The sequence below is a fragment of the Schistocerca cancellata genome, chromosome 3, assembly GCF_023864275.1.
Source record: "Schistocerca cancellata isolate TAMUIC-IGC-003103 chromosome 3, iqSchCanc2.1, whole genome shotgun sequence".
NCBI classification, from domain to species: domain Eukaryota; kingdom Metazoa; phylum Arthropoda; class Insecta; order Orthoptera; family Acrididae; genus Schistocerca; species Schistocerca cancellata.
The window spans coordinates 374,300,321-374,325,261 of NC_064628.1; the positions used below are offsets into that span (position 1 = coordinate 374,300,321).

A 24,941-nucleotide genomic window follows, 5' to 3' on the forward strand; every position below is an offset into this window, starting at 1 on the left:
TCCGCGAACAGGACAGTGCATGTGCATCAAATTCTGTGTGAATCTCGGAAAAAGTGCTACGGAGACCCATGCAATGATTCAACGAGTGTTTGGGGGACAGAGCATGAGCTGTACGCGTGTGTTTGAGTGGCTTGCTCAGTTCAGGGCCGGCTGTACAGACACCGAAGATGATGCTCACACTGGAAGGCCCGTTAGCCACACAACACCAGACATTGTTGCCAAACTTCAACAACTGGTTCATGCGGATCGACGTTGAACCATTCTAGACCTTGCAGATGAAGTGGGTATTGGTTATGGGACATGTCAATGCATGTTCACTGATGAATTGGACATGCATCGTGTCGCCACAAAATTTATGCCAAGGATCTTGACTGCCGATCAGTAGGCACAGCGTGTTGAAGTGTGCACGGACCTTCGTCAGAGCACATCTAATGATCCAACCTTCTTGTCACGGGTTATCACTGGTGACAAGAGCTGGGTTTATGGTTATGACCCAGAGACACAGCAACAATCATCCCAGTGGAAGAACCTGGGCTCTCCCAAGATCCAAAAAAGCGAGACAGGTGCGGACCAAAGTGAAGAGCATGATCATCGTTTTCTTTGATACCAAGGGAATTGTGCACAAAGAATTCATCCCACCCAACCAAACAGTGAATTCCATGTATTACTATGACATTTTGCGATGGTTCCGTGAAAACGTGTGGCGACGACAGCCTGAACTTTGGCATCAAGGGAACTGGCTGCTGCATCACGACAATGCGCCCTGTCACACGTCATTGCTCACCAGGACCTTCTTGGCAAAAAACAACGTGACAGTTGTACCCCACCCACTGTACTCGCCAGATTTAGCACCTTGGCGACTTCGTGCTACCCCCAAAACTGAAACTCAAGTTGAAAAGCCATCGATTCGACTCTCTAGAGATGATTCAAAAAGCATAGCTGGCAGTGATAAACACCCTCAAAGAACAGGACTTCCAGAAAACATTTGACCAGTGGCAGAAGCCATCGGACCAGTGTGCACATGTGGATGGGAACTACTTCGCAGGTGATGGTGACCATTAGTCCAAAGATAAGGTTTTCCACAGATGGCAGCACCAGTCCCGAAAATTTTGGATAGCACCTCTTATTCCGAAAGATGTAGGCAGTCTCCTTAGTAGACCTGTTACATTTTCTAAGTGTCCTGTCAATAAAACACAGTCTTTGGTTGGCCTTCCCCACAACATTTTCTACGTGTTTCTTCCAATTTAAGTTGTTCATAATTGTAATTCCTAGGTATTTAGTTGAATTTACAGCCTTTAGATTTGATTGATTAATACTGTAACCGAAGTTAAACAAATTCCTTTTAGCACTTGTGGATGACCTCACACTTTTCGTTATTTAGGGTCAACTGCCAATTTTCGCATCATTCGGATATCTTTTATATATAGTTTCGCAATTTGTTTTGATAATCTGATGAATTTATTAGTCAATAAACGACAGCATCATCTGCAAACAACCGAAGACGGCTGCTAAGAGTGTGTCCCAAACCAATTATATAGATAAGGAACAGCAAAGAGCCTATAACACTACCTTGGGGAATGCCAAAAATCACTACTGTTTTACTCGATGACTTTCCATCAATTGCACACTGTGACCTCTCTGACAGGATTTACAAATCCAGTTACATAACTGAGACAATATTCCGTAAGCACGCAATTTCACTACAAGCTGCTTGTATGGTACAGTGTCACAAGCCTTCTGGAAATCCAGAAATACGGAATCGATCTGAAATCCCTAGTCAATAGCAGTCAACACTTCATGCGAATAAAGAGCTAGTTGTGTTTCACAAGAACGATGTTTCCTAAACCCATGTTGACTGTGTGTCACTAGACCGTTTTCTTCAAGGTAATCCATAATGTTCGAACACAATATATATTCCAGAATCCTGCTGCATATCGACATTAATGATATGGGCATGTAATTAAGTGTATTACTTTTACTACCTTTCTTGAATATTGGTGTGACCTGTGCAACTTGCCAGTCTTTGGGTATGTATCTTTCATTGAGCTAACAGTTGCATATGATTGTTAAGTATGGAGCTAATGCATCGGCATACTCTGAAAGGAACCTAACTGGTATACAGTCTGGACCAGAAGACTTGCTTTTATTAAGTGATTTATGTTGCTTCACTACTCTGAGGATATTTACTTCCATGTTACCCATGTTGGTAGCTGTTCTTGATTCGAATTCTGGAATATTTACTTCATGTTCTTTTGTGAAGGCATTTCGGAAGGCTGTGTTTAGTAACTCTGCTTTGGCAGCACTGTCTTCGATAGTATCTAGATTGCTATCGTGCAGAGAAGGCATAGATTGTTTCTTGCTGCTAACACACTTCACACATGACCAGAATCTCTGGATTTTCTGCCACGTTTTGAGACAAAGTTTTGTTGTGGTAACTGTTAGAAGCATCTCGCATTGAAGTCTGCACTAAATTTTGAGCTCCTGTAAAAGATCGCCAATTGTGGGGATTTTGTGTCTGTTTAAATTTGGCATGTTTGTTTTGTTGTTTCTGCTACAGTGTTCTGATCCGTTTTGTGTACCAAGGAGGATCAGCTCTGTCGTTTGTTAATTTATTTGGTATAAATCTCTCAATTGCTACCGATACTATTTATTTGAATTCAAGCCACATCTGGTCTACACTTATATTATTAATTCGGAAGGCATCAAGTGAATTTTTATCTCCTTTTTGAATAGGTATATTTTTTGTTTATTTTTGGTGGATTTGGGGGTTAAAATATTCAGTCTCGCTACAACAACTCTGTGTTCACTAATCCCTGTATCCATTTTGGTGCTCGTTATTAACTCAGGATTATTTGATGCTAAGAGGTCAAGTGTATTTTCACAACCGTTTACTATTCGTGTGGGTTCATGAACTAACTGCTAAAAATAATTTTCACAGAATGCGTTTAACACAATTTCAGATGATGTTTTATGCATACCTCAGGAATTAAACATGTATTTTCGCCAACATATCAAGGGTAAATTAAAGTCACCACCAACTATAATCATATGAGTCGTGTACGTGTTTGAAATGAAACGTCCATGCCACACAGCCCTTGCTATGCATGTAGCCGCCTCCTGCGTATAGTGGACACCTGACATATTCAGCTGAACCTGAAACCCAACCACCCTTTGGCGCAAGTAGAGGAATCTGCAGCCTACACGGTCGCAGAACTGTCTGAGCTTCTGATTCAGACCCTCCACTCAGCTCTGTACCAGAGGTCCACAATTGGTCCTGTCGACTATGGTGCAAATGGTCAGCTCTGCTTTCATCTTGTAAGCAAGACTGGCAGCCTTTACCAGTTCTGTTAGATGCTCGAAACCAGAGAGACACTCTTCTGATCCAAAGTAACACACATCATTGGTACCAATGTGAGCAACAACCTGCAGTTGGCTGCACCCTGTGGTCTTCGTGGCATCTGGGAGCACCCGTTCCACATCTGGAATGACTCCACCCGGTGTGCACAAGGAGTGCACATTGGTTTTCTTTCCCTTCTTGGCAGCTATGTCCCTAAGGGGCCCCATAACATGCCTAACATTGGAGCTCCCAACTATCAATAATCCCACCCTCTGTGACTGTCCAGATCTTGCAGGCTAAGAGGTTTCCTCTGAAACAGGACAGGCGACAGCATCTGGCTCAGCGACAGTGTCAGCCACAGACAGCACCTGGAACCTGAAATTTCCTGGCAGATTAAAACTGTGTGCCCGACCGAGACTCAAACTCGGGACCTTTGCCTTTCGCGGGCAAGTGCTCTACCATCTGAGCTACCGAAGCACGACTCACACCCGGTACTCACAGCTTTATTTCTGCCAGTATCTCGTCTCCTACCTTCCAAACTTTACAGAAGCTCTCCTGCGAACCTTGCAGAACTAGCACTCCTGAAAGAAAGGATATTGCAGAGACATGGCTTAGCCACAGCCTGGGGGAGGTTTCCAGAATGAGATTTTCACTCTGCAGCGGAGTGTGCGCTGATATGAAACTTCCTGGCAGATTAAAACTGTGTGCCCGATCGAGACTCGAACTCGGGACCTTTGCCTTTCACGGGCAAGTGCTCTACCATCTGAGCTACTGAAGCACGACTCACACCCGGTACCTGGAACCTGTTTGTCAGACAAACCGGGGAGGCTTTATGTGCGGCCATCTGGGAAGTCTTTCGCCGCCTACTATGCCCCGGGGTGACCTCCCACTCAACCACAGTTGAGGGGTCAACCTCGGTGCAAGCAGTAACTGGGCTGGCCACCGGTGAGGACTGATCAGAGGACTTAGATGCGCTAGATGTCCGTTGGATCCCCGCCCACAACAGCGGCGCCTATCCACTGCAGCCTCAAGCTGTGTAACCGAAACCATCACAGCCTGAAGCTGAGAGCGAAGTGTCACCAATTTGGCTCACATCCGCACACAACAATTACAGTCCCAGTTGACCTTCAGAACACATGCAAAAATGATCCAATATGTTTCGGTGAAGTATCTAGCCTCTTGGAAGAAATCACAAAATTTTAGTTTTCTTTGTGTGCTGTGATGTGGCATAATGTCTTTTGCCATGTCAACAGAGTAAATAAAGCAGTTCAGCAAGAAGGTATGCAATTACACTCTCTCTCTCTCTCTCTCTCTCTCTCTCTCTCTCTCTCTCTCTCTCTCTCTCTCTCCTCTCTCTCTCTCATGCAAACACAACTTGCACACACATCTGCAGTCTCAGAAAACTGAAACCACAGTGCGAGCAACAGCACCAGTGCATGATGGAAGTGGCGACTGGGTGGGAGTAAGGAGGAGGCTGGGGCGGGGAGGGGGAGGGATAGAATGGTGGGAGTGGCGGACAGTGAAGTGTTAGTGCCAACACTTTTGAAAAGGCTAAGAAGGAAGCAGAGGAATTGTTTGCATCTTTAGGAAATGTTGCTGAGTTAACAGAATCCAGATCTGCAACTACTAATGAGCAATCTTCTTACAAAAGTTAGGGGAAGAGAACTTCTGAAGGGTAAATTACTACTATGTTGTGACAGACACCACTATTATGTCTTTGACGGGAAGGTTTCAGCAGGTCAGTAACTGCTGTGAAGTGTTCCTAGAAAGCCTGTAGAAGCTTTGAGAGACCCTAAAATGCATTTCGAAGGCATAAATTCACAGGATCTTGCAAACAGATTGGAACTGCTGCCCCCTGTGCTTTACAAACTACAGACACAAGTACTCAGTACGTCTGTGAAATGAGCTTGCAGGACGTTTTCCCAAATGCAACAATTGTGTTAGGAATGTTTCTGCACATGCCAATGTCTGAAGCTTCTTCAGGATGTAGCTTATCCAAGTTAAAGATCTAAACTATATCAGATCTTCAATGAGAATGAGCAGCTAAGAGGTTTTGCAATAATAGCAGTGGAAAGACAGATTGTGCATTCACTCGTCGTGGAGAAACCGGCGAAGGTCTTTGTTGCTCAAAACACAAGAAAAATGAAGAATTAGGTGGGTAATTTTTTAAAATAATGTTTTCATGATTTAGTATGTTTTTCCCTGTTTTATTTATCATTAGACAGAATCTATTAACTTATATGCCTAATTTTGCTTAGTTGTAGTGGTGCATGTAATAATTATTACTACCAAGTCAGCCAGGTTTAGCTTGAAACTACTGTAAATTATTACTGAAGTGTAGTCATCAATGATAAAATATGACAAAAACAAAATTTAAGAATGTTTGTAAATATAGTGTATTTCTACAACAGCTCTCATTGGCTGCTTGTTTAGACTGTAAAAACAGATCAATGTTTCATGCACTCTGAAAACTGAGTGTTAAATCAGGTTCTATTGCTTCTTAAAAAGTACAAATTAGATGTCACACACAGTTGTAGTAATCTGGCATTCCCCCAATGCATATGAAATACTGTTAAGTAAGTTTTTTAGTTCATTCAAAATCACCATTACTTGCTTGCTGTTAAATCTGTGAGTTAAAGAAAAACATTAAGTCTGGCATGATGATTCCGGACATACTTTTCAAGAATTATTTTGCAAGGGACTTTGCAACAATGAAGTTCTTTTCCATACCATAATGTGGCACAGAGGAGATTTTTCCAAATGTGAAACTATTGTGTCAGATGTCAGGATGGCCTTTCTGAAAGATTAGGAAAAATATTTAGTAATTTACTACAACAGACACGACTAAAATCAGTTCAGAATTGGTTCAGTATTATCATACCATACCATACCATAGTGTGGCACAGAGGAGATTTTTCCAAATGTGAAACTATTGTGTCAGATGTCAGGATGGCCTTTCTGAAAGATTAGGAAAAATATTTAGTAATTTACTACAACAGACACGACTAAAATCAGTTCAGAATTGGTTCAGTATTATCATACTGTGAGAAATGCCAATTAAATTTTAATTCTAGTTGGTATTGGTTTTGCGTGCAGGTTAGTTTATTTTAAGCACATGTTAGTATGTTTTTGGTGCATATTTTCCTTGTTTTAGTGTATATTTCAGTTTTTTTGAGGATATTTTAATGCGTAAGTGATGGCAGGACCAACAGGTGACATAGCTGGAGCAGCAGCGCAGTATGTTTACATTAAAAAAAAAAAAAAAGATGAACAGAGATATTGTGGATGTTACACTATCTGGTATTCTTACAACTCGAGGTTAACATGCTACTCTCCATATAAGGTTATCAAGGGTACACGAGTGGGCCTTCGGCTCTGAAAGCTTACATTTAAATCTGCAGCAATCTGTGAAATAGTTGCATTTCTGTCATGTTCTTGCAGGATCTTTTTCTGATCACAGCGATGTCAGACATTTGATGTTTTACCAGATTCCTGATATTCACGGTACACTCATGTAATGGTCATACTGGAAAATCCCCACTTCACTGCTACCTTGGAGATGCTGTGTCAAATCGCTCATGTGCCTACAACAGCGCCATGTCCAAACTCACTTAAAACTTGATAACCTGCCATTTTAGCAGCAGTAACCGATCTAACAACTGCACCAGACACTTGTTGTCTTGTATAGGCACTGCCGATCGCAGCACCATATTCTACCTGTTAATGTGTCTCTGTATTTTAATCTGCATGCCTATCCCAGTTTATTTGGCACTTCAGTGTAAGATGAACATCAACAAAGGTAGAACAAGGATAATGAAATGTAGTCAAATTAAATCAGATGATGCTGAAGGAATTACTTACAGTAGTAGGTGAGTTTTGCTATTCAGGAAGCCAGATAACTGATGGTGGTCAAAGTGGGGAGGATATAAAACGTAGACTGGCAATGGCAAGAAAAGCATTTCTGAAGAACAGAAACTTGTTAACACTGAGTTTAGATTTAAGTGCCTAGAAGTCCTTTCTGAAAGTATTTGTAAGGAGTGTAGCCATGTATGAAAGTGAAACTTGGATGATAAACAGTTTAGACAAAAAAGAGAATAGAAGCTTTTGAGATGTGTTGCTACAGAAGAATGCTGAATATTATATGGATAGATCATGTAACTAATGAGGAGGTACTAAATAGAACTGGGGAGATGAGAAATCTGTGCTAGAACCTAATAGGGGGGATAAGTTGGTAGGACATATTCTGAGGCATCAAGGGATCACCAATTTAGTACTGGAGGGAAGCGTTGGGGGTGAAATTTTAGAGGGAGTCCAAGATATGAATACAGTATGTGGATTCAGAAAGATGTAGTTTGCAATAGTTACACAGAGATGAAGAGGCTTGCACAGATTAGAGTAGCATGTAGAGCTGTAGCGAGCCAGACTTTTGGCTGAAGACCACAACAGCAGCACCCATTATTAAAACTATCAGTGGCTCAGAAACGAGTTCAATATGCAACAACAAAAATCATTTGCCAAATAACACAGAATGTCTGACAGTAGCAAAGCCTGTTTTAAAACTAACTTAAAATCATGTCTTCTTGACGACTCGTACTCCATGGACAAATTTCTATTTAAAAACTGATAACCCGAAAAAAGCCTTGCTTTTAAGTGCAGAGATTTCTAGAATGCTTGTAACACCATTCCTCTCTAGGGACTGCTAATCTAATTGCAAGCACTTTGATTGTGCGATGGGATTCATGATTTGCTATCATAAAGATCATGGTACGTAGTAATCAATGGAAAGTCATAGGGCTCTCTGCTGTTCCTAATCTATATAAATAATTTAGAGAGAATCTGAGCAGCCCTCTTAGGTTGTTTGCAACTTAAGCCATCATGTACCATCAAGTAACATCATCAAAAGATCACAAACAATTGCAAAATGACTTAGACATGATATCCGTATGGTGAGAAAAGTGACAATTGTCTCAGAATAAAACAAACTGTGACCTGACCCACAAGACTACAAAGAGTAATCAGCTAAGTTTTGGTTACACAATAAAGCAAGCAAATGTAAATGTCGTCAGTTCCACTAAACACCTAGGAATTACAATGACAAACAACTTAAACTGGAATGATCACACAGATAATGTTGTCAGGAAGGCAAATCAGAGACTGTGTTTTATTGGCAGAACTCTTAGAAGATGCAACAGTTCTACTAAAGAGACTGATTACACTACACTTGTCCGTCCTCTGCAATAGTATTGTTGTGCGATATGGGATTCCTACCAGATGGGATTGACAGAGAGCATGAGATAAGTCCATAGAGGGCAGCTTGTTTTGTATTATTGTGAAATAGGGAAGAGTGTGTCATGAATATGATAAGCAAGTTGGGGTGGAAATTATTAAAATAAATGTGTTTTTCTTTGTGTTGAAATGTTTTCATGAAATTACAATACCAACTTCTTCCTCTGAATGCAAAAATATTTTACTGTTGCCAACTTACACAGGGAGCAATGACAATCATAATAATAAAAGTAGGAGCTCATTTAGAAACATTTAAGAATCCATTTTCCCTGCATGCCATTAGAGAGTGAAATGGTGGAGAAATAGTGTAATGGTGGATCAAATAACACTCTGCCAGGCACTTGGAGTGAACTGTGAGGTACATATGTTGTTGCACGAGTAAGACTAAAAATTATAACGTTTTCATTAATTTTAACACTAAACATGTATACATACCTCGTGAACTGACTCGTTCCACAACATACCAATAACAGAATCCTTCAAATGATCTACTATGGAATATGAAATATAAATAAATAAAACAAGCAGCTTTCAGTTGACATCACAAGTGAATAGACCCCCTTCCAGACCTTTCCACCAGAGAAAAATCTGTAATGGCACCAAGGATCAACAGGAGACACTGGCATTGCTAGCCACAAATGCTAAAAATGTGGCCACTTATCTACTGCTACTGTGACATAAGCTTTTACTACTGTGATGTTAGAAGACTTGGTATGCTGTGTATCACACCAAAAGAAGTGTGTGATGATGACTGGAGGAAAGGTACTTTGATAGGCAAAGAAAATGAAAATGTAACAAAATCAGTTGGCACAGATTCAAACAAGGAGTCAGCATTATATCTGTGAGAAAGACAGTGATATCATTGGGTGAGGTAGTTTTATGGATACTGCCAGCAACGTATCATGAGCAGCCAACGTGAGATACACTGTATGCTGTGTTTCTGCTCTTTTTAGTAGTGGTCACTTTATTCAGTGGTATTTACAGATATGTAGTGTGGTGAAAACACTCTGGCCAGGCAACCAGTTCAATTTGTTGGGCGACACACCACTACTTTTCATACAGTTTTACAACAAAAGCTGCTACTTGGCATGAAGCTAATAGAACTTTTCAGTCCAGGAATGTAAATATTGAGATGATTTTTAAGAAAGAGTGGCTAATAAGCTATGTTTCTAATTTTCTTTTGAAGCAGTAGGGATTCTAATTTCTTGCTTTATATTAGATAGCAGATAGTGGCATCACACCAGTGCAAGTTTATATGCCAACTAGCTCTACAGAGGATGAAGAGATCTGAAGAACGTACAATGAGATAATCAAAATTATTCAGACAGTTAACGGAGATGTAAATTTAACTGTGATGATGTGGAACTCCCGGTTGTAGGAAAAGAAAAGGAAAAAGTAGGAGACTACGGACTGAGGAAAAAAATGAAAGGCGCAGCCATCTGGTAGTATTTTGCACAGAGCATAATTTAATCATGAAAAAAAGCTTGTATGTTTGGAAGAGACCTGGAGTCACCAGAAGGTGTTAAGACTGATTATATAATGGTAAGACAGATTCCAAAACCAAATTTTAAACTGCAAAACAATTCCAGGCACAGATGTGGACTCTGGCTGTAATTTATTGGTTATGAAATGAAAATTAAAACTCAAGAAAGTGCAGAAATGTAGGAAATTAAGAAAATGGAACCTGTATGAAATTGGATGGTGTTGAGAGATGAAATAGGGAAAGCAGCAGAGGGTCAAAAATATAAAAAGGGCCCAGTAGGAATTCTTGGATATCACAATAGACACTGAATTTAACTTTTGAAAATATGAAAATGAAGGAGGAAACGTAAAAAATGAGATTGACAGAAAGTGCACAATAGCTAAGCAAGAATGGCTAGACGTCAAATGCACAGCTGTAGAAGCCAATATTACTAGAAGAAAGATAGATGCTGCCTATAACAAAATTAGAGAGACTTTTGGACAAAAGAGGAGCACATGTATGAATATAAAGAGTTCAGAGTCAAAGGAATATACAGAAGCCCTACGCAAGGAAAACAAATTTGATGCGTTATTATAGAAAGGGAAGAGGAAGTAGATGAAGACGGGATGCAAGATGCTACGCTATGAGAAGAATTTGACATCATCTACATCTAAATCCACATGACTACACAGTAACTCACAACTGTCTAACAAATGCTTCATCAAACCTACGCATATCTTATTTCTTTACCACTCCACAACACTTAAATCTTTCTGTGCAAGCTCTGATTTCTCTTATTTTATTAATAAGATAATTTCTCCCTATGTAAGTGACCGCCAACAAAATATTTTCGCATTACAGAAAAAAGCTGACGATAGAAATTTAATGAAAAGACCTCACCACAATGAAAAATCATTTGTCTTAATGATTGCCACACCAACCCATGTACCATCTCCATGACACTCTCCCCCATTTCACAGTAATACAAAACAAACCGCCCTTCTTTGAACTTTTTCGATGTCCTCTCTCAATCCTATCTGATATGGATCCCATACGACACAGCAGCACTACACAAGAGGCAGACAAGTATAGTACATGCAGTCTCTTTAGTAGGCCTCTTGCACCTTCTAAGAGTTCCATCAATAAAACACAGCCTTTGATTTGCATTCCCCATAACATTATCTATCTAGTTGAACTGACAGACTTCAGATTTGGGTGATTTATCACGTAACTGAAATTTAACAGATTCCTTTTAGTACTCAAGTGGACGCAGCACTATCCTGCCCCACCACATCCATGCATGTCCCCACAAGCAGCACAACACCTTCCCCCACCCTTTCCTGCTATCCCTCCCCATTCCTACTCACCCTCCTCCTGACCCCTACCATTCTCCCATCAGGGACAATTGCTGTATGCAGTCAGGCCTCAATGGCCAAACACAGTGGTTATGTCTGTGCGAGTTGTGCTTGTGTGTGTATTTTCTACATCAGAAGAAGGCCTTTTGGCTGAAAGATAAAATGTACAGCAATCTTTTTATTGTGCCTATCTGCGACTCAGTGTCTCCTCTATATAGTGAGCAGCAATCTATTCTTTTCATAATTCTGGATTTTTCTTTGTTTAAACTTTAAATTATGATATCTTTTCTGTGATATAATTTTCAGGAAATAAAGCCTTTACGTTGTACAAAGTTATGCTCAAGTTACTGGTGAAAACACCATGAAAATTTGTCAAGCAGTTTTGGAGATTAGTGTGTTAAGACACACACATGGCTTTACACATTTATTATTAGTACAGATATCTCTCAATTGCTGTCAATACTATTTCTTTGTATTTAAGCCACATTTATTCCACACTTACATAGTTAGTTTGTATAGCATGGAGACTGTCTCTCAGAAAAATATCAACTGAATTTCTAACTGAAATAAACAGACCAACATCAACTTCATTTAATCTATCTTTTCTGAACAATATTATTCCCTTTGTAAAATTTCAGCACCTATAATGGTCTGAGCTTCAACTCTTTCTATTAGCACTTCAAGCTCTGGTTCTTTAGCACAACTATGACAATTTACAGCTACAATACCACTTGTTGAAAGGTCTAATGCTCATCCTCTGTTTGCTTTGTACTCTTTGACACTGGAGCCCTTTCTGTACTTCCCTGAGACCTTCTAACCTAAAGAACCATCCAGTCCACTCCACAAAAACCCCACTATATGTATAGCTGTCTCCTGAGTATAATGGACTCCTGTCCTATTAAGTGCAACCCAAAACACCACTATCCTATGGCAAAAGTCGAGGAATCTCCAGCCTACACTGTCACAGAACCATCTGATCCTCTGATTCAGACCCTCAACTCAGCTCTGTAGAAAAGGTCTGCCCACCACAGGGGGATGCTCTCACCCCCATAACCACCCCCTAACACTGGAAGTGGAAGATCACTATAGGTTACAGTGAAATCTGCTCTCCCTCTTGAAATGCAACACTTTGGTAGTGTCTGTCAGGTTATCCGCAAGTGAGATAGGCAAGCTGAGAGTGGGCAGCAGATCAGCCAGCAGGCCCCACTCAAAAGAACATATGCTATCATCAGCAGACTACCGCAGCTGCAGTGAGGAGGATCCTTCCAATGCAAAACGAACTCATGCTGAGTCTCATGTGGTCAATGTGTAGTCAGCACAATACAGTTGATCTTCCCGAGAGGCCTGGAAAGATGTATGTCACACCTTAGTGGATCTTTTAATTGCTCTCAACTTCTTTTGGGTTGTAGTAGCCAGCCATTCCAATTACCAGAGCATAAAAATATTGCATCGGAGTTGTAATCGTAAGTCTGAGCCAGGTATCCTGATGTGAAGTTGATCTCCTGTAGTTGCTAGATGGTCAGAGAGTTCATTTCGTGATATGGCTACGTGGCTCAGTGTCCAGATGAAACTCACCATCTTTCCAGAGCTATAGAGGTCAGCCAGTATGTCCTGGATGTTGGCGACCAAAAGATTTTTGGGATAGCACAGGGTTATGCCTTTTAAGCAACTCATAGAATCACTACAGATCAGAAAGTTCATTGTGGCCTGGGATTTGACATACTGCAAAGCCTTAGAGATGGCAATCAACTCTGCAGTGTATACACTGCAAGCACTCAGCAGAGAGTGCATCTTGTGTCCCCTTGCACGTGCAAAAGCATAACTGACTCTGCCATTGACTTTCAATCCATCTGTGTAGATGCATACCAAATAATTGTGGAGGATTGAAAGAAAGAGGTGTTGAAGAAGGGTAGGATCAGCATCATCCTTGGGGCCACAAAAGAGGTCCATTAATATCACAGGACATGGTAAGCCCACACAGGGTGTTGAGAGGGAGCTCTAGGAACACAGACTAACGGAGGCTGTTGGAGGTCCTTCAGTAGAAAATTGAGTTGGCTCCCAGATGGCCTTCCCAGTTTTGAGCAATGCACAAAGAGTCTGAACTGCTGGTTGTGGAACAGTGTTGAGTGACATGGGTGGGTAGGCATCTGACAGACTGTGACTGCATAACTTGCCACAAGCTGCTGTCAACTAAGCCACAGTGCTGGCACACCAGCTTCTGCTAGGGGGCTGTCAACAGGGCTCGTATGGAAGGTCCCCATTGCCAACCGCATGCAAATGTTGTGAACACGGTCCAGCAGGCTCAGTATGGACAGTGCTGCCGACCCTTAGGGAACACATCCATAGTCCAAGTGGAATAAAATCAGTGCTTTGTAAAATCTCAGGAGAACTGTGCGGTCCGTGCCCCACTAGGAGTGACTAAGAAAATGGAGAGCATTCAGCTTCTTCATACAAGTTGCCTTGAGCTGGTGGACATGTGACAGCCAAGTTAGCTTGTGGTCAAATAAAACACCTAAGAATTGGAAAGTGTCAATGACTTTGAGTAACTGGTGACCAATATAAATTTCTAGGTGTGGGTGCACAGTCCTGAGTCGACAAAAATGCATAACTCATGATTTTGCAGGAGAAAATTGATAGGCGTGGTTCAGGGTCCAATTATGGACTCTCCAGACAGCCCCCTAAGGCTATCGCTTAGTGGTGCACAGTGAACGGTGATGCAGAGGCACAGTACAGGCAAAGATCATCCACGTACAGTGATAGAGAAACTGTGGGGCCCATTGCATTTACGATACCATTTATGGCGATAGCAAACAGCATTATGCTCAGAACTGATCCCTGAGGGACTCCAGCTTCCTGTACATAGTGGTTGCTGAGAGCCGAACCTATCCAGACCTGAAAAAATTGGAGAGCTAGGAAATTCTGGATAAAAATGGGTAAACTGCCCCCGAAACCCCACTCATGTAGTGTAGAGAGGATGTGATGTCACTAGGTGGTATCGTATGCCTACTGTAGGTCAAAGAACACAGCAATCAGATGTTGGCAATGTGCAAAAGCATTGCACACTGCAGATACCAAACAAACCAGGTGATCTGTGGTGGACCGGAAAGCCCAAAACCCACTTCAGAATCATGATATGTGCCTTCTGGCTTCAAGGCACCAACAAAGACAGCGATTGACCGTTCGTTCGAATAGATTACACAGCCCATTCGTTAGAGAAATTGGCAGGTAATTTGTTAAAATATGTGGTTCCTTTCCTGATTTCACGACAGGAATAATAATACCTTCCCGCCATTGAGAGGGAAATACTTCCTCTTGCCAAATGCAATTAAAAAGCCAGAGGATATGTTTCTTGCTGTCAGCACAAAGGTGTTTGAGCATTTGTATGAGAGAGAGAGCCATGTGCATGGAAAGATAACAAGCAGCACTCAATAAGATGTTTTAAGGCAAGGAAATGAGGATGGCAATTACTGTAAGTGGACACTTCATTGATGTGTGCCGCATAACATTCAGCAAGTACCACAGGATCAGAGCAGATATTACCATTTACAAGAATGCCAGGAGCTGCCATGGGTGATGGAAGGCCGCAAATGTGGCAGAGTTTAGTCTGTACTTGGGACGATGGGGTGTAGAATCACATAGTTGAGACATGTTCTCCCAACACCCCCGCTTCCTTTTCTTTATTAAAAACCGCACTTTCGCCCAGAGTCTCTTGAATTCTATTAAATTATCCATAGAGGGATGGAGCTTGTGCTGTTGAAGTGCCCTGTAGCATTCCCTGATAGCTGTGGCTATTCTTCAGACCACCATGGCACAGGCAGTCATCTGAATGAGCCGGAGGAGCATGGTATTGTACCAATTTGTCAATATTCATCACACAACTAGCTGAAAAAACTGCAGAGGAGAAAGCCTGCCAATCAGCTTTCCAAAGCTACCCAAATGGAGCATGTTCTAGATGTCCAAGCAGAGAAGGAGAGAACAATAAGAAAATGGTCACTGTCACAAAGATCACTCTGGGCTAACCACTAAATCAGGGGTAAAATACTCAGGCTGCAAACTGTGAGATCAAAAGCTGAAAATGTTCTGGGGGCTATACTGAAATGGGCTGCAGATCCAGTGTTGAGTAGGCAGAGGTCTAATTATGAAAGGATGTGTTCTAGTACTGGCCTCTGTGAGACATAGTGTCGCCACCCCACAGAAGATTATGGGCATTTAAGTCCCCCAATAAGAGGAATGGGGCAGGGAGCTGTTCTCCTAACTCTTAACAGCTCATGATAATGGAAAGGTCCATCTGGGGAAATAAACATTACATATTGTCATCCTAACTGACTTGTAGACCCTGACACTGGTAGCAGTTACTTCTGTAAAATATCTGGGAGTATGCGTGCAGCACGATTTGAAGTGGAATGATCATATAAAATTAATTGTTGGTAAGGCAGGTACCAGGTTAAGATTCATTGGGAGAGTCCTTAGAAAATGTAGTCCATCAACAAAGGGGGTGGCTTACAAAACACTCGTTCGACCTATACTTGAGTATTGCTCATCAGTGTGGGATCCGTACCAGATCGGGTTGACGGAGGAGATAGAGAAGATCCAAAGAAGAGCGGCGCGTTTCGTCACAGGGTTATTTGGTAACTGTGATAGCATTACGGAGATGTTTAACAAACTCAAGTGGCAGACTCTGCAAGAGAGGCGCTCTGCATCGCGGTGTAGCTTGCTCGCCAGGTTTCGAGAGGGTGCGTTTCTGGATGAGGTATCGAATATATTGCTTCCCCCTACTTATACCTCGCGAGGAGATCACGAATGTAAAATTAGAGAGATTAGAGTGTGCACGGAGGCTTTCAGACAGTTGTTCTTCCCGCGAACCATACGCGAATGGAACAAAAAAGGGAGGTAATGACAGTGGCACGTAAAGTGCCCTCCGCCACACACCGCTGGGTGGCTTGCGGAGTATAAATGTAGATGTAGATGTAGAAGGCTACGGCTTCTAGGGCAGTGGTAAGGGCCACCTGCTCACTGAAAATATCAGAGCATAGAAGATACAGATATGACTGGACGCTCTCTCGACATTAATGCAATTAATCCAGTAGGGGTGGTAGTTTTTCAGAGCAGGGAGCTATAGTCCCTAAACCATGTTTCCTGAAGCACTATGCCAATTGCAGTATAAGTAGCCATTAGATGACAGAGTTCGGGCAAATGGCAATAGTAGTCATTATAGTTCCATTGCAGGAGTGTTCGTGTGTCAGCTCTGAGAAAGTGGTAAATGAAAAATATGAGTGTGATTGCTTTGCCACCTGACTGCACGATCTGTTGTCGTCCACGTGCAGAGGCTCAACTACAGCAAGGCTAGGAAGCAGAAGGTCCGAAGCCTCAGAAAGTAGTTTGCCTTTCTGCTTATTCTTCTGGGACAGATTTCTGAGAAGATTTCCCCATTTTACCTTCTGGGAGCAAAGAGAACCATACTTTTCTTCAGCTGCAGGCTGTGGCTGTTAGGGGGGTTGTTTTGGGGAAGGAGACCAGACAGCGAGGTCATCGGTCTCATCGGATTAGGGAAGGATGGGGAAGGAAGACGGCCGTGCCCTTTCAGAGGAACCATCCCGGCATTTGCCTGGAGTGATTTAGGGAAATCACGGAAAACCTAAATCAGGATGGCCGGACGCGGGATTGAACCGTCGTCCTCCCGAATGCGAGTCCAGTGTCTAACCACTGCGCCACCTCGCTCGGTTGTGGCTGTTAGTCCTTGTCTTAAGAGGAGGGGATCTTGACAGGTGTCATCATCCGTAGTGCCAGAGAATGACTAGGCACCTCTGGCTGCACCAATGGTGTGGAAACCACCAGTGGTATAGATGTAGGGAATGAAGGAACTGACACTCCCTCCCCCAACTGGAGGACAGCCCCTGGAATACAACCAAGGCCTGGAGGTGTTGTGCGAGACACTCTCAATGCGTGAGGTGTGGATTGTAACACGACAGTCACAAAATTGGAGACCATGTGAATAAGGAGGTATAGGTCCAGACAGTACACACTGCTCCCCTCCACCCTCCTAAAAGTCTTTTGCTGTCTGCCGCACTGTGAAACAATCTCCCAGTTGACCAGGGGTGAGAAGTCAACTTCAATGTGGACTCAAAGTCCAAAGGCTAAACAATGCACTGGATTAGACAAAATTTTCAGGATTACTGACAGAGTCAGCCATGACAAAACTATTCCACCTGATGTGCAAGATATGTGAGACAGGTGAACTACACTCGGGGTTCAAAAGGAATGTAATTATTCCAATTCCAAAGACGGCAGGTGTGAATATTTTGGAACTCTCAGTTAAGTAATCATGGTTGTGAACTACTGCCACAAATTACAGAAGAATGGAAAAAACTGACAAAGAAGCTGACCTTGGGGAGATCAGTTTGGGTTCCAGAGAAATATACGAACCTGGGAGGCAATACTGACCCAACAACTTAACTTAGAACATAGGTTGAAGAAAGGCAAACTTAAGTTTGTAACATTTGTAGATTTAAAGAAAGCTTTTGACAATGCTGACTGGAATACACTCTATGGAATTCTAAAGGTAGCAAGGACAAAATACAGGGAGCAAACAGCCATTTACAAATTGTACAGAAACCAGACTTCAATTATACTATTCAAAGGAATTGAAAGGGAAGTATTAGTTGAGAAGGGAGTGAAAATGCATTGTAACCCACCCCAAAGTTATAATGTTATTCCACATGTAGACTGATCAAGCTGTGAAGAAAATTACAGAGAGATGTGTAAAGCAAAGTTCCAAGAGGTCTGCCGATGGCATTAAAATTCTCTCAGAAACAGCAAAGGATTCAGAAGACCAGTTTGCAGGAATAGATAGTGTCTTGAAAGGATATAACAACATGAAAATCAACAAAAGTAAAGTGTCCTTCAAAAAGTTGTCATTCTGATTTGTGCAGTACATTTTTATTTGTTAGTTGATCACTCTGAGGTGTATCATTTTGGTTTCCATAAACATTCAGATTTCTGCTTCAGTTTGGATTTCTCACATTTCATCACAGTATGCCTGATCGTGTAGCAGTTTACTATTGTGCAGCACGTGCTAATAGTGAAAACATTTTATCAAAACATAGAAAACTATACAACAACTGTGAGAAATCTTTGGGTGATTCTACTGTGCAATGTAAAAAAAAAAAACCTCACCAATTTGCGGACTTATTGCAAAGTTCAATGAAATGGATTCAGCAGAGAACATTAAGTGTTCTGGGTATCCTTATTCTGGCCAATCTGTGCAAAATATTGTGGTGGTTTGTGACAGTGTGGCTGTTAGTCTAGTGACATCAGTTTTTCACTATTCCCAAGGACTGGGCATAGTACAGCAAATTCTCCAGTATGATTTCTATAACCACTCTTACAGTATTCAGTTAGTGCAGTAGCTGAAAGAATCTGATCATGAGAAGAGGCAACATTCTGTTCAAGGGTTATTGAGAAGACAACAGTTTTGTAAGTATTATCATCTTTAGTGACAAGGTTCACTTCCACTTAAATGGATTTATGAATCAACAGAGCTGCCATAGGAAATTTTTGCATGGTTCATGAGAGGGAAATGTATTCACGGGAAGTGGCAGTATGGTGTGGCTTTTGGGTGGGTAGCACTTATTTTTCTGAAGATGAGACTGGACAAGCTGTGATAGTTAAATGGAAACTGATCCATGTGATGATTAAAGATTTTTTATGGCCTCGTTTCAATGAAATGCACAGTCAAGAGTTGTGATTTCAGCAGTATGGTGCCACTTGTCATTCTTCCCATGAAACGATTGAATTCCTCCAGGAGCAGTTATCACATTGCCACATCTTGTGTAATGGCAACCAACCAGGTCATGTGACTTAACCCCTTGCAATTTCTTCTTTGGGGTTACCTTAAGGGGATCACATCCTGCCTATCTAACCCATGTTAATTTAGGCAGTATTTGACCCATTTCTGAAAAAAACTATTTGATGCAGGACCTTAATATTTTTACTGTATGTTACATGGTGCTAATAGAGTCAGCTGTACTAAAATCTACTTTATCCATTTTATAGTTTTTAAGAAACACTTTTTTAAATTTATTAAAAAAAATATTAAGTTTTTTCTGCAGAAAATATTTTTTGTGAACTTCCTAATGGGGGACTATTCATGAATGTGATGTGGCTTTTTATGTTATGCAGATTCTCTGAAAATTTCATTCATTTATCTATGATAGTTTCTGATATAATGGGGCATATGTACTGATAATTTTAGTTTGCGGGAAATTGACTTTAAAGAAAAAAAACTTTTGGAATTTGTTACTTACAGTTAATTAAAACTCTCTTGCTGTATATGATGGCCCCTTTAGCAGGTCTTCCAGTTTCTTTTTCACCTTCCTGGATGTTTGTCCTGCTTTCTTGGCCATATTAGATGCAGACCTGTCTGCATTGGCTATCCTCATTTTATTGCAATGTTGCAGCCCAGTGATCATACTTTCACCAGGTTTAATCCCCAGCTTTTTCAGTACCCAACAATTTCCAATATTACCACAACTGAATGTAATAACAGCATCATGAACTCCTAGTTTCATTGTATGCATGCCTATAAATGCAGTTTTAGGAAGGCAGTTCCAAATTATGCTGTTGAAACATTCATTTGGGTTCTGTGTCTGCCCATGCAGCCAAATATCTGAAAATAGGTTTAATTGCTGTAATAACAGCAGCAAGAAGAGAATGCTGGTGAGAATAAGACTCTCCAGTTGCCTGAGCCCCACTGTATTTGCACCACAAATTTTCTCCTGATGGACCAAATCCATGACATGTCTTATCATCAGTTGAGGACTTATGGAAGAATATGGCCCAAACACTTCTCTTCATTGCCTCTGGATTTTCTTAACAGAGCAATGTGCAGAACTGCATTGAACCAGTCTTTGTACAGAAGACCACAACAACAATATACTGATGAGCATAAAAATAAGTGAGTAGTTGTAGCTTTAAATGTTTTGGGAATTTGCTTGAATAAAAAAATCGTAATACTGATGCAAACTGCAACAAGAAATAAAAACTGAAGTCTTAATTGTGTACATTTGAGCAAATGTCAGTTTTGCGTCTTCTCTAATCAGATCACAAAAGATAAAGATTCAGTACCAAAATACATGAAATCATTTCTGAAGCAGAATGGTTTATTCCTTTTTTTTTTTTTTTTTATCCTTAAGCTAACATATTCAGTGAAGCTCTATGCAGATTGTGATGGCAGTTCAGAATTGTCAATGTGCTCTTCTATGAAAATGCCTCACCACAAATGAAATTGCAATTTCTCCCAACAGTTTCAACTCTGAAATTTTTTGTCACCAACACTATAACTTTTATTTGGCTTCTTGCTTTTCACAGTTTCATAAAATTGTACGATTTTCCCAATGAACAATATTTCACAGTGATGAAGAGCTGAAATAAGCGGTCACTGCCTTTCTCAATCATCTGGCAATGGAGAAGACATGAATATAAAGCAGGGATAGAAAGAGACCCTTACTACACAATATGGCTAGTGTTTGAATTTACTGAGGATTATGAAGAGAAGCAATACAAGTTACACAGTTGTGATATAAAATATTTTTACTAGTTATATTGTGATTGTAAAAGGTGTATTACTTTCTGGAGACCAACTATGATTACATGGTCCAGGATAAAATAATTCTGTAACAATGACTTTTCTGTTTTTAACATTTACAAAACATACCTGGAGTTTTAGTTTGTCATGGCTATCACCACCAGCAAACAATTCTGCAAGGCCTGACAAACCTCCTTCAGTTACAAACTGTGCCTGAGCAATTGGAAAATTGCGAATAAGGCAAGATAAGGCAAACAGTGCACGAGAACGAACTGTGGGATCTGTGTCTAGTGCAACAGCACGAACAAGTGCTGGAAGTGCACCTGCCTCTAGCAGAGCAATCTGCACTCTAGGATTGCTCTGCGCTGCTGAGCCCAATAAGTGTGCTGCGACTGAACGTAGTCGCGGAGAGGTGGCATTCAGCAATGGCAGTATCTCCAAAATCCTAAAAACAAAGGGAAGGTTTTGCCACGTGATCATTTCTGTGGAATAATAAAACACACACACACAAATAATCGCACTTCTTTGCTCATTATGATATGCTCGATTTATTATTTATTTCAGATGGTTAGTCTTCTGCTCTACCAGATCTGTGACTAAAATAAATGAAATGTAATTAGATTATTATTATTATTATTATTATTATTATTATTATTATTGATGGAATCACTTTTTACTATGCATATTCATATGTATATATGCATCTTTATAAACATCTGATGTTTACTGTTTACTCCAGCAGAACTACATTAGATAAAGTCAACAATAATGACAGGTGCTAACCATAAGAAATCAAAACCGACAGATTTTATTCCCACGCAAATGTACTCCACTACTCCTTATTCCAAGAATCCTGCGAATAATCGATCTCTATACATAAAAGCTTTACAGTTAGCTAATAGAGAGACAGAGGTACAGTTATAGAAAAAACTGTAACCCATATAGCATTACCAGCCTGTCAATAGACATGGAACAGTGGTGTTGATAATCTTAGAATTAACTGTAATGCTGAAGCAAGAGGTCTTACAATGGAGTATCCAAGCTCAAGAAGCTAAAATGAAATAAAAACGATTTCAAAATACAGATATGTATGTGTGTTCTACTACCCATCAAAGTCATTTACCTGCAAAAATAGGGCATTTATGTCCAATCGATGTTTGAAGGTTGATGTTTTTAAAACCTACTGAAGCACAAGTAATTTTCAAATTGACAAACCACAGGTCATGCCACATGATCAGTATTTCATCATATGCCTTCATTTTAGAATCAACAACTAACTTTCTGTACTGAGATAATGAGCAGCTTAACATGTGTGTGGCACAGATTTGATTATGAAGTTGATATTCCTTTTGGATCATTTGATAATGTGATTGCTGTGGTTTCTGATACTGGATTACTGCAGCCTGGATACACTGAAAAAGATGCAGCCTTTTTCAAATCTGTGCTTTTTACCTGTGTTTTAATCACTTCACTGAAACACCACATTTGCACACCAGTGACAAGGGAAGACAACACAGCAACTTCTATTTTGGGAAATATTACTCTTTAAATAATATGTTCATAAACATCTAATGTTTCAAGCAAATGTTAAGCTTTCTGCCAAATAAAACCTTATTTATGATTCACGTGAATATGCTGGTCACAGCTGTACATCACACGGCACTGCTTCATCAGTGACTTGTGCTTCTGGAGTCCTTAGATTTGTTAACCTTCAAACATTGATTGTACACACATGTAGAATTTTGCTGATAAATAAACTTGATGGGTGACAGCACACTCATCTTCATATTTTAAAATAATTTTTATTCAGTTTCAGCCATTTAAGCAGAAGTTACAACAAGGATATCATTTCTTGGGACCATGTGTAACAAAGGAAAAAAGGAAAACAGTCTGCAGAAAGTTAAATCAAGAGTAAATGAACAGTTGTGGGCAAATAGACATATTCAATTTCAGTGAACTGCTTTGATCTCCATTTTTTGAAGATCCTTTTTCACTATCCATTTGTGCAGACAGCACATCATCGTTGCTGCCTCCGCCATCTTTATAAAAATTTATTGCATACTATAATTTATTTACTGCAATAATGTGCTCATACATTTTATCAGGTAGAAGTGTCACACTGAAAGCACAGAGATTGGTAGACATAATCTAACCAAAAACTAATTCTTATTGTTATGTAACAATATTTCTTAAACTATTTAACTTAAATTACAGATTTCTATTAATTCATTAAAAAATTCAGTGAAATTTTATCCAATTTAGATTAAGTACTCACCCTCCTGCTTGAACAAACTCCTTTGCATTCAGTGAAATTTTATCCAATTTAGATTAAGTACTCACCCTCCTGCTTGAACAAACTCCTTTGCATTGTCCACTTGGTGCACCATATATTCTAGATCAGTCAAAATGGCTAATAATTCATCTTCGCCCTCATCCTCTTTCAGTTCACTTGCTCTGAACTTTGCAAGCAACTCATTCAATAATTCTAGATCAGTTTTTATATTCAAGTTTAATTCTTCAAATTTCTTTTTCAATTCATCATATGATCTAAATCTCTTCCGCACTCGTTCAATGTCCTGCAAATAAATGTTATCCACTAATTGTTTTGTTGGAATGTTGCTATCACACTGATATCTACTTCATAAAATAAAATTTACCCCTAAATTTCTTGCCAAAAAGTGCTGTTTAAAAATTCTGCACAGGAGCATGGAACAAAAATTATAGAATCTATTTTTCCATCAGGTGCAGCTGATCAAAATTTTTTGTCAGTTATTTGTAAACAGTCAACAGCAATGAAACCTACTTGTTAGTACTGTTCTGATAAAAGCAAGTGAATAAGCAACCTGAATAGCTTGATACCCACACCTGATCTCGGATTGGAGAATTGGAGATTAAAAAATCTGTAAAAATGTACAAGTGAATAAGCAATATGAACAATCTGATAGCTATGCCCAGTTTCAGTGCAGAGAACAATAGGCACAACAGAAAAACTGTAAGAGTACTAGTAGGGTGGTGATGTGAACACAAAACCCATTGCCCAGAATCCATGTGACCAACTATCAGTGTACTCTGCTTAGCGAACAGGGCTCTGGAGAAATATTATTGCTATACTGTCAATATTTGGTAGTCAGAGGAAATGCTCTACCTCTGGTAAGAGTATGAACTGTATCTGGAATTTGAGAGGGGTTTGTAAGTCATCCAGGGACATTAAAACTACTTACAATACTCTGTCTTGGCAATATCAGAAGGATCTCGCAGAAGATAAATAAACCATGAAGAAGCACTAGTGATTCTGGATTTCTAACTAATATTGAAGCCCACTAATGTAGTAACAATTTCCGTAACAAGAAGAAAAGCCAAGGGAACAAATATTTAGGAGAATATTTCTTGACAGTATAACACGAAGAGTAAGTAACAGGGTAGTGAAGCATATATACATGAAGTGGGAAAATAAAATAAAAGACTGTACCAGTTTACACTACCACTGACATGAAAAGAGCATGGAAGGAGCCTAATAATGATTATGTTTTGTGCAGCTGAAAAAAATCAAGCAGAAGAATCCAAAGTTGTCTATAACGTACTACAACAAATGCTAAGTAAATAAAATAATAGTCATAGGTAATTTCATTCTGAGATACGAGTGTACTAATTGGAAAATTATCAATTCAACACATAGCAGAAGAATGGGAGAAAATACTATTAATGGGAATGGAAAAGTATCAAGAAAGTTTTTGACTTTCAATGGATTGAAAATAACTAACTCAATTTTTTTCAGAAATGCAATATCCGATAATATATGTCCCTTATGGACTATATTATCAGCAGGAAAATGGATGGAGAAGCAAGAGACACATAAGTATCTTGATGATGTGTCACTACTTCGTAATATTGGAGGTATTCAATATGCAAAAGGAGGAG

General features: G+C 40.2%; 1 protein-coding gene across 1 annotated transcript in view; it reads right to left on the minus strand.

Moving 5' to 3' along the window:
- Positions 1–24,941, minus strand: part of LOC126175060 (nucleotide exchange factor SIL1) — an 86,856-nt gene that overhangs the window by 20,995 nt on the left and 40,920 nt on the right. The window contains exons 3-4 of the mRNA XM_049921578.1: positions 23,364–23,599; positions 21,153–21,468 (exon numbers count right to left, since the gene is read on the minus strand). Coding sequence (XP_049777535.1) covers positions 21,153–21,468; positions 23,364–23,599 — 552 coding nt within the window. The remainder of the gene's footprint in view (positions 1–21,152; positions 21,469–23,363; positions 23,600–24,941) is intronic.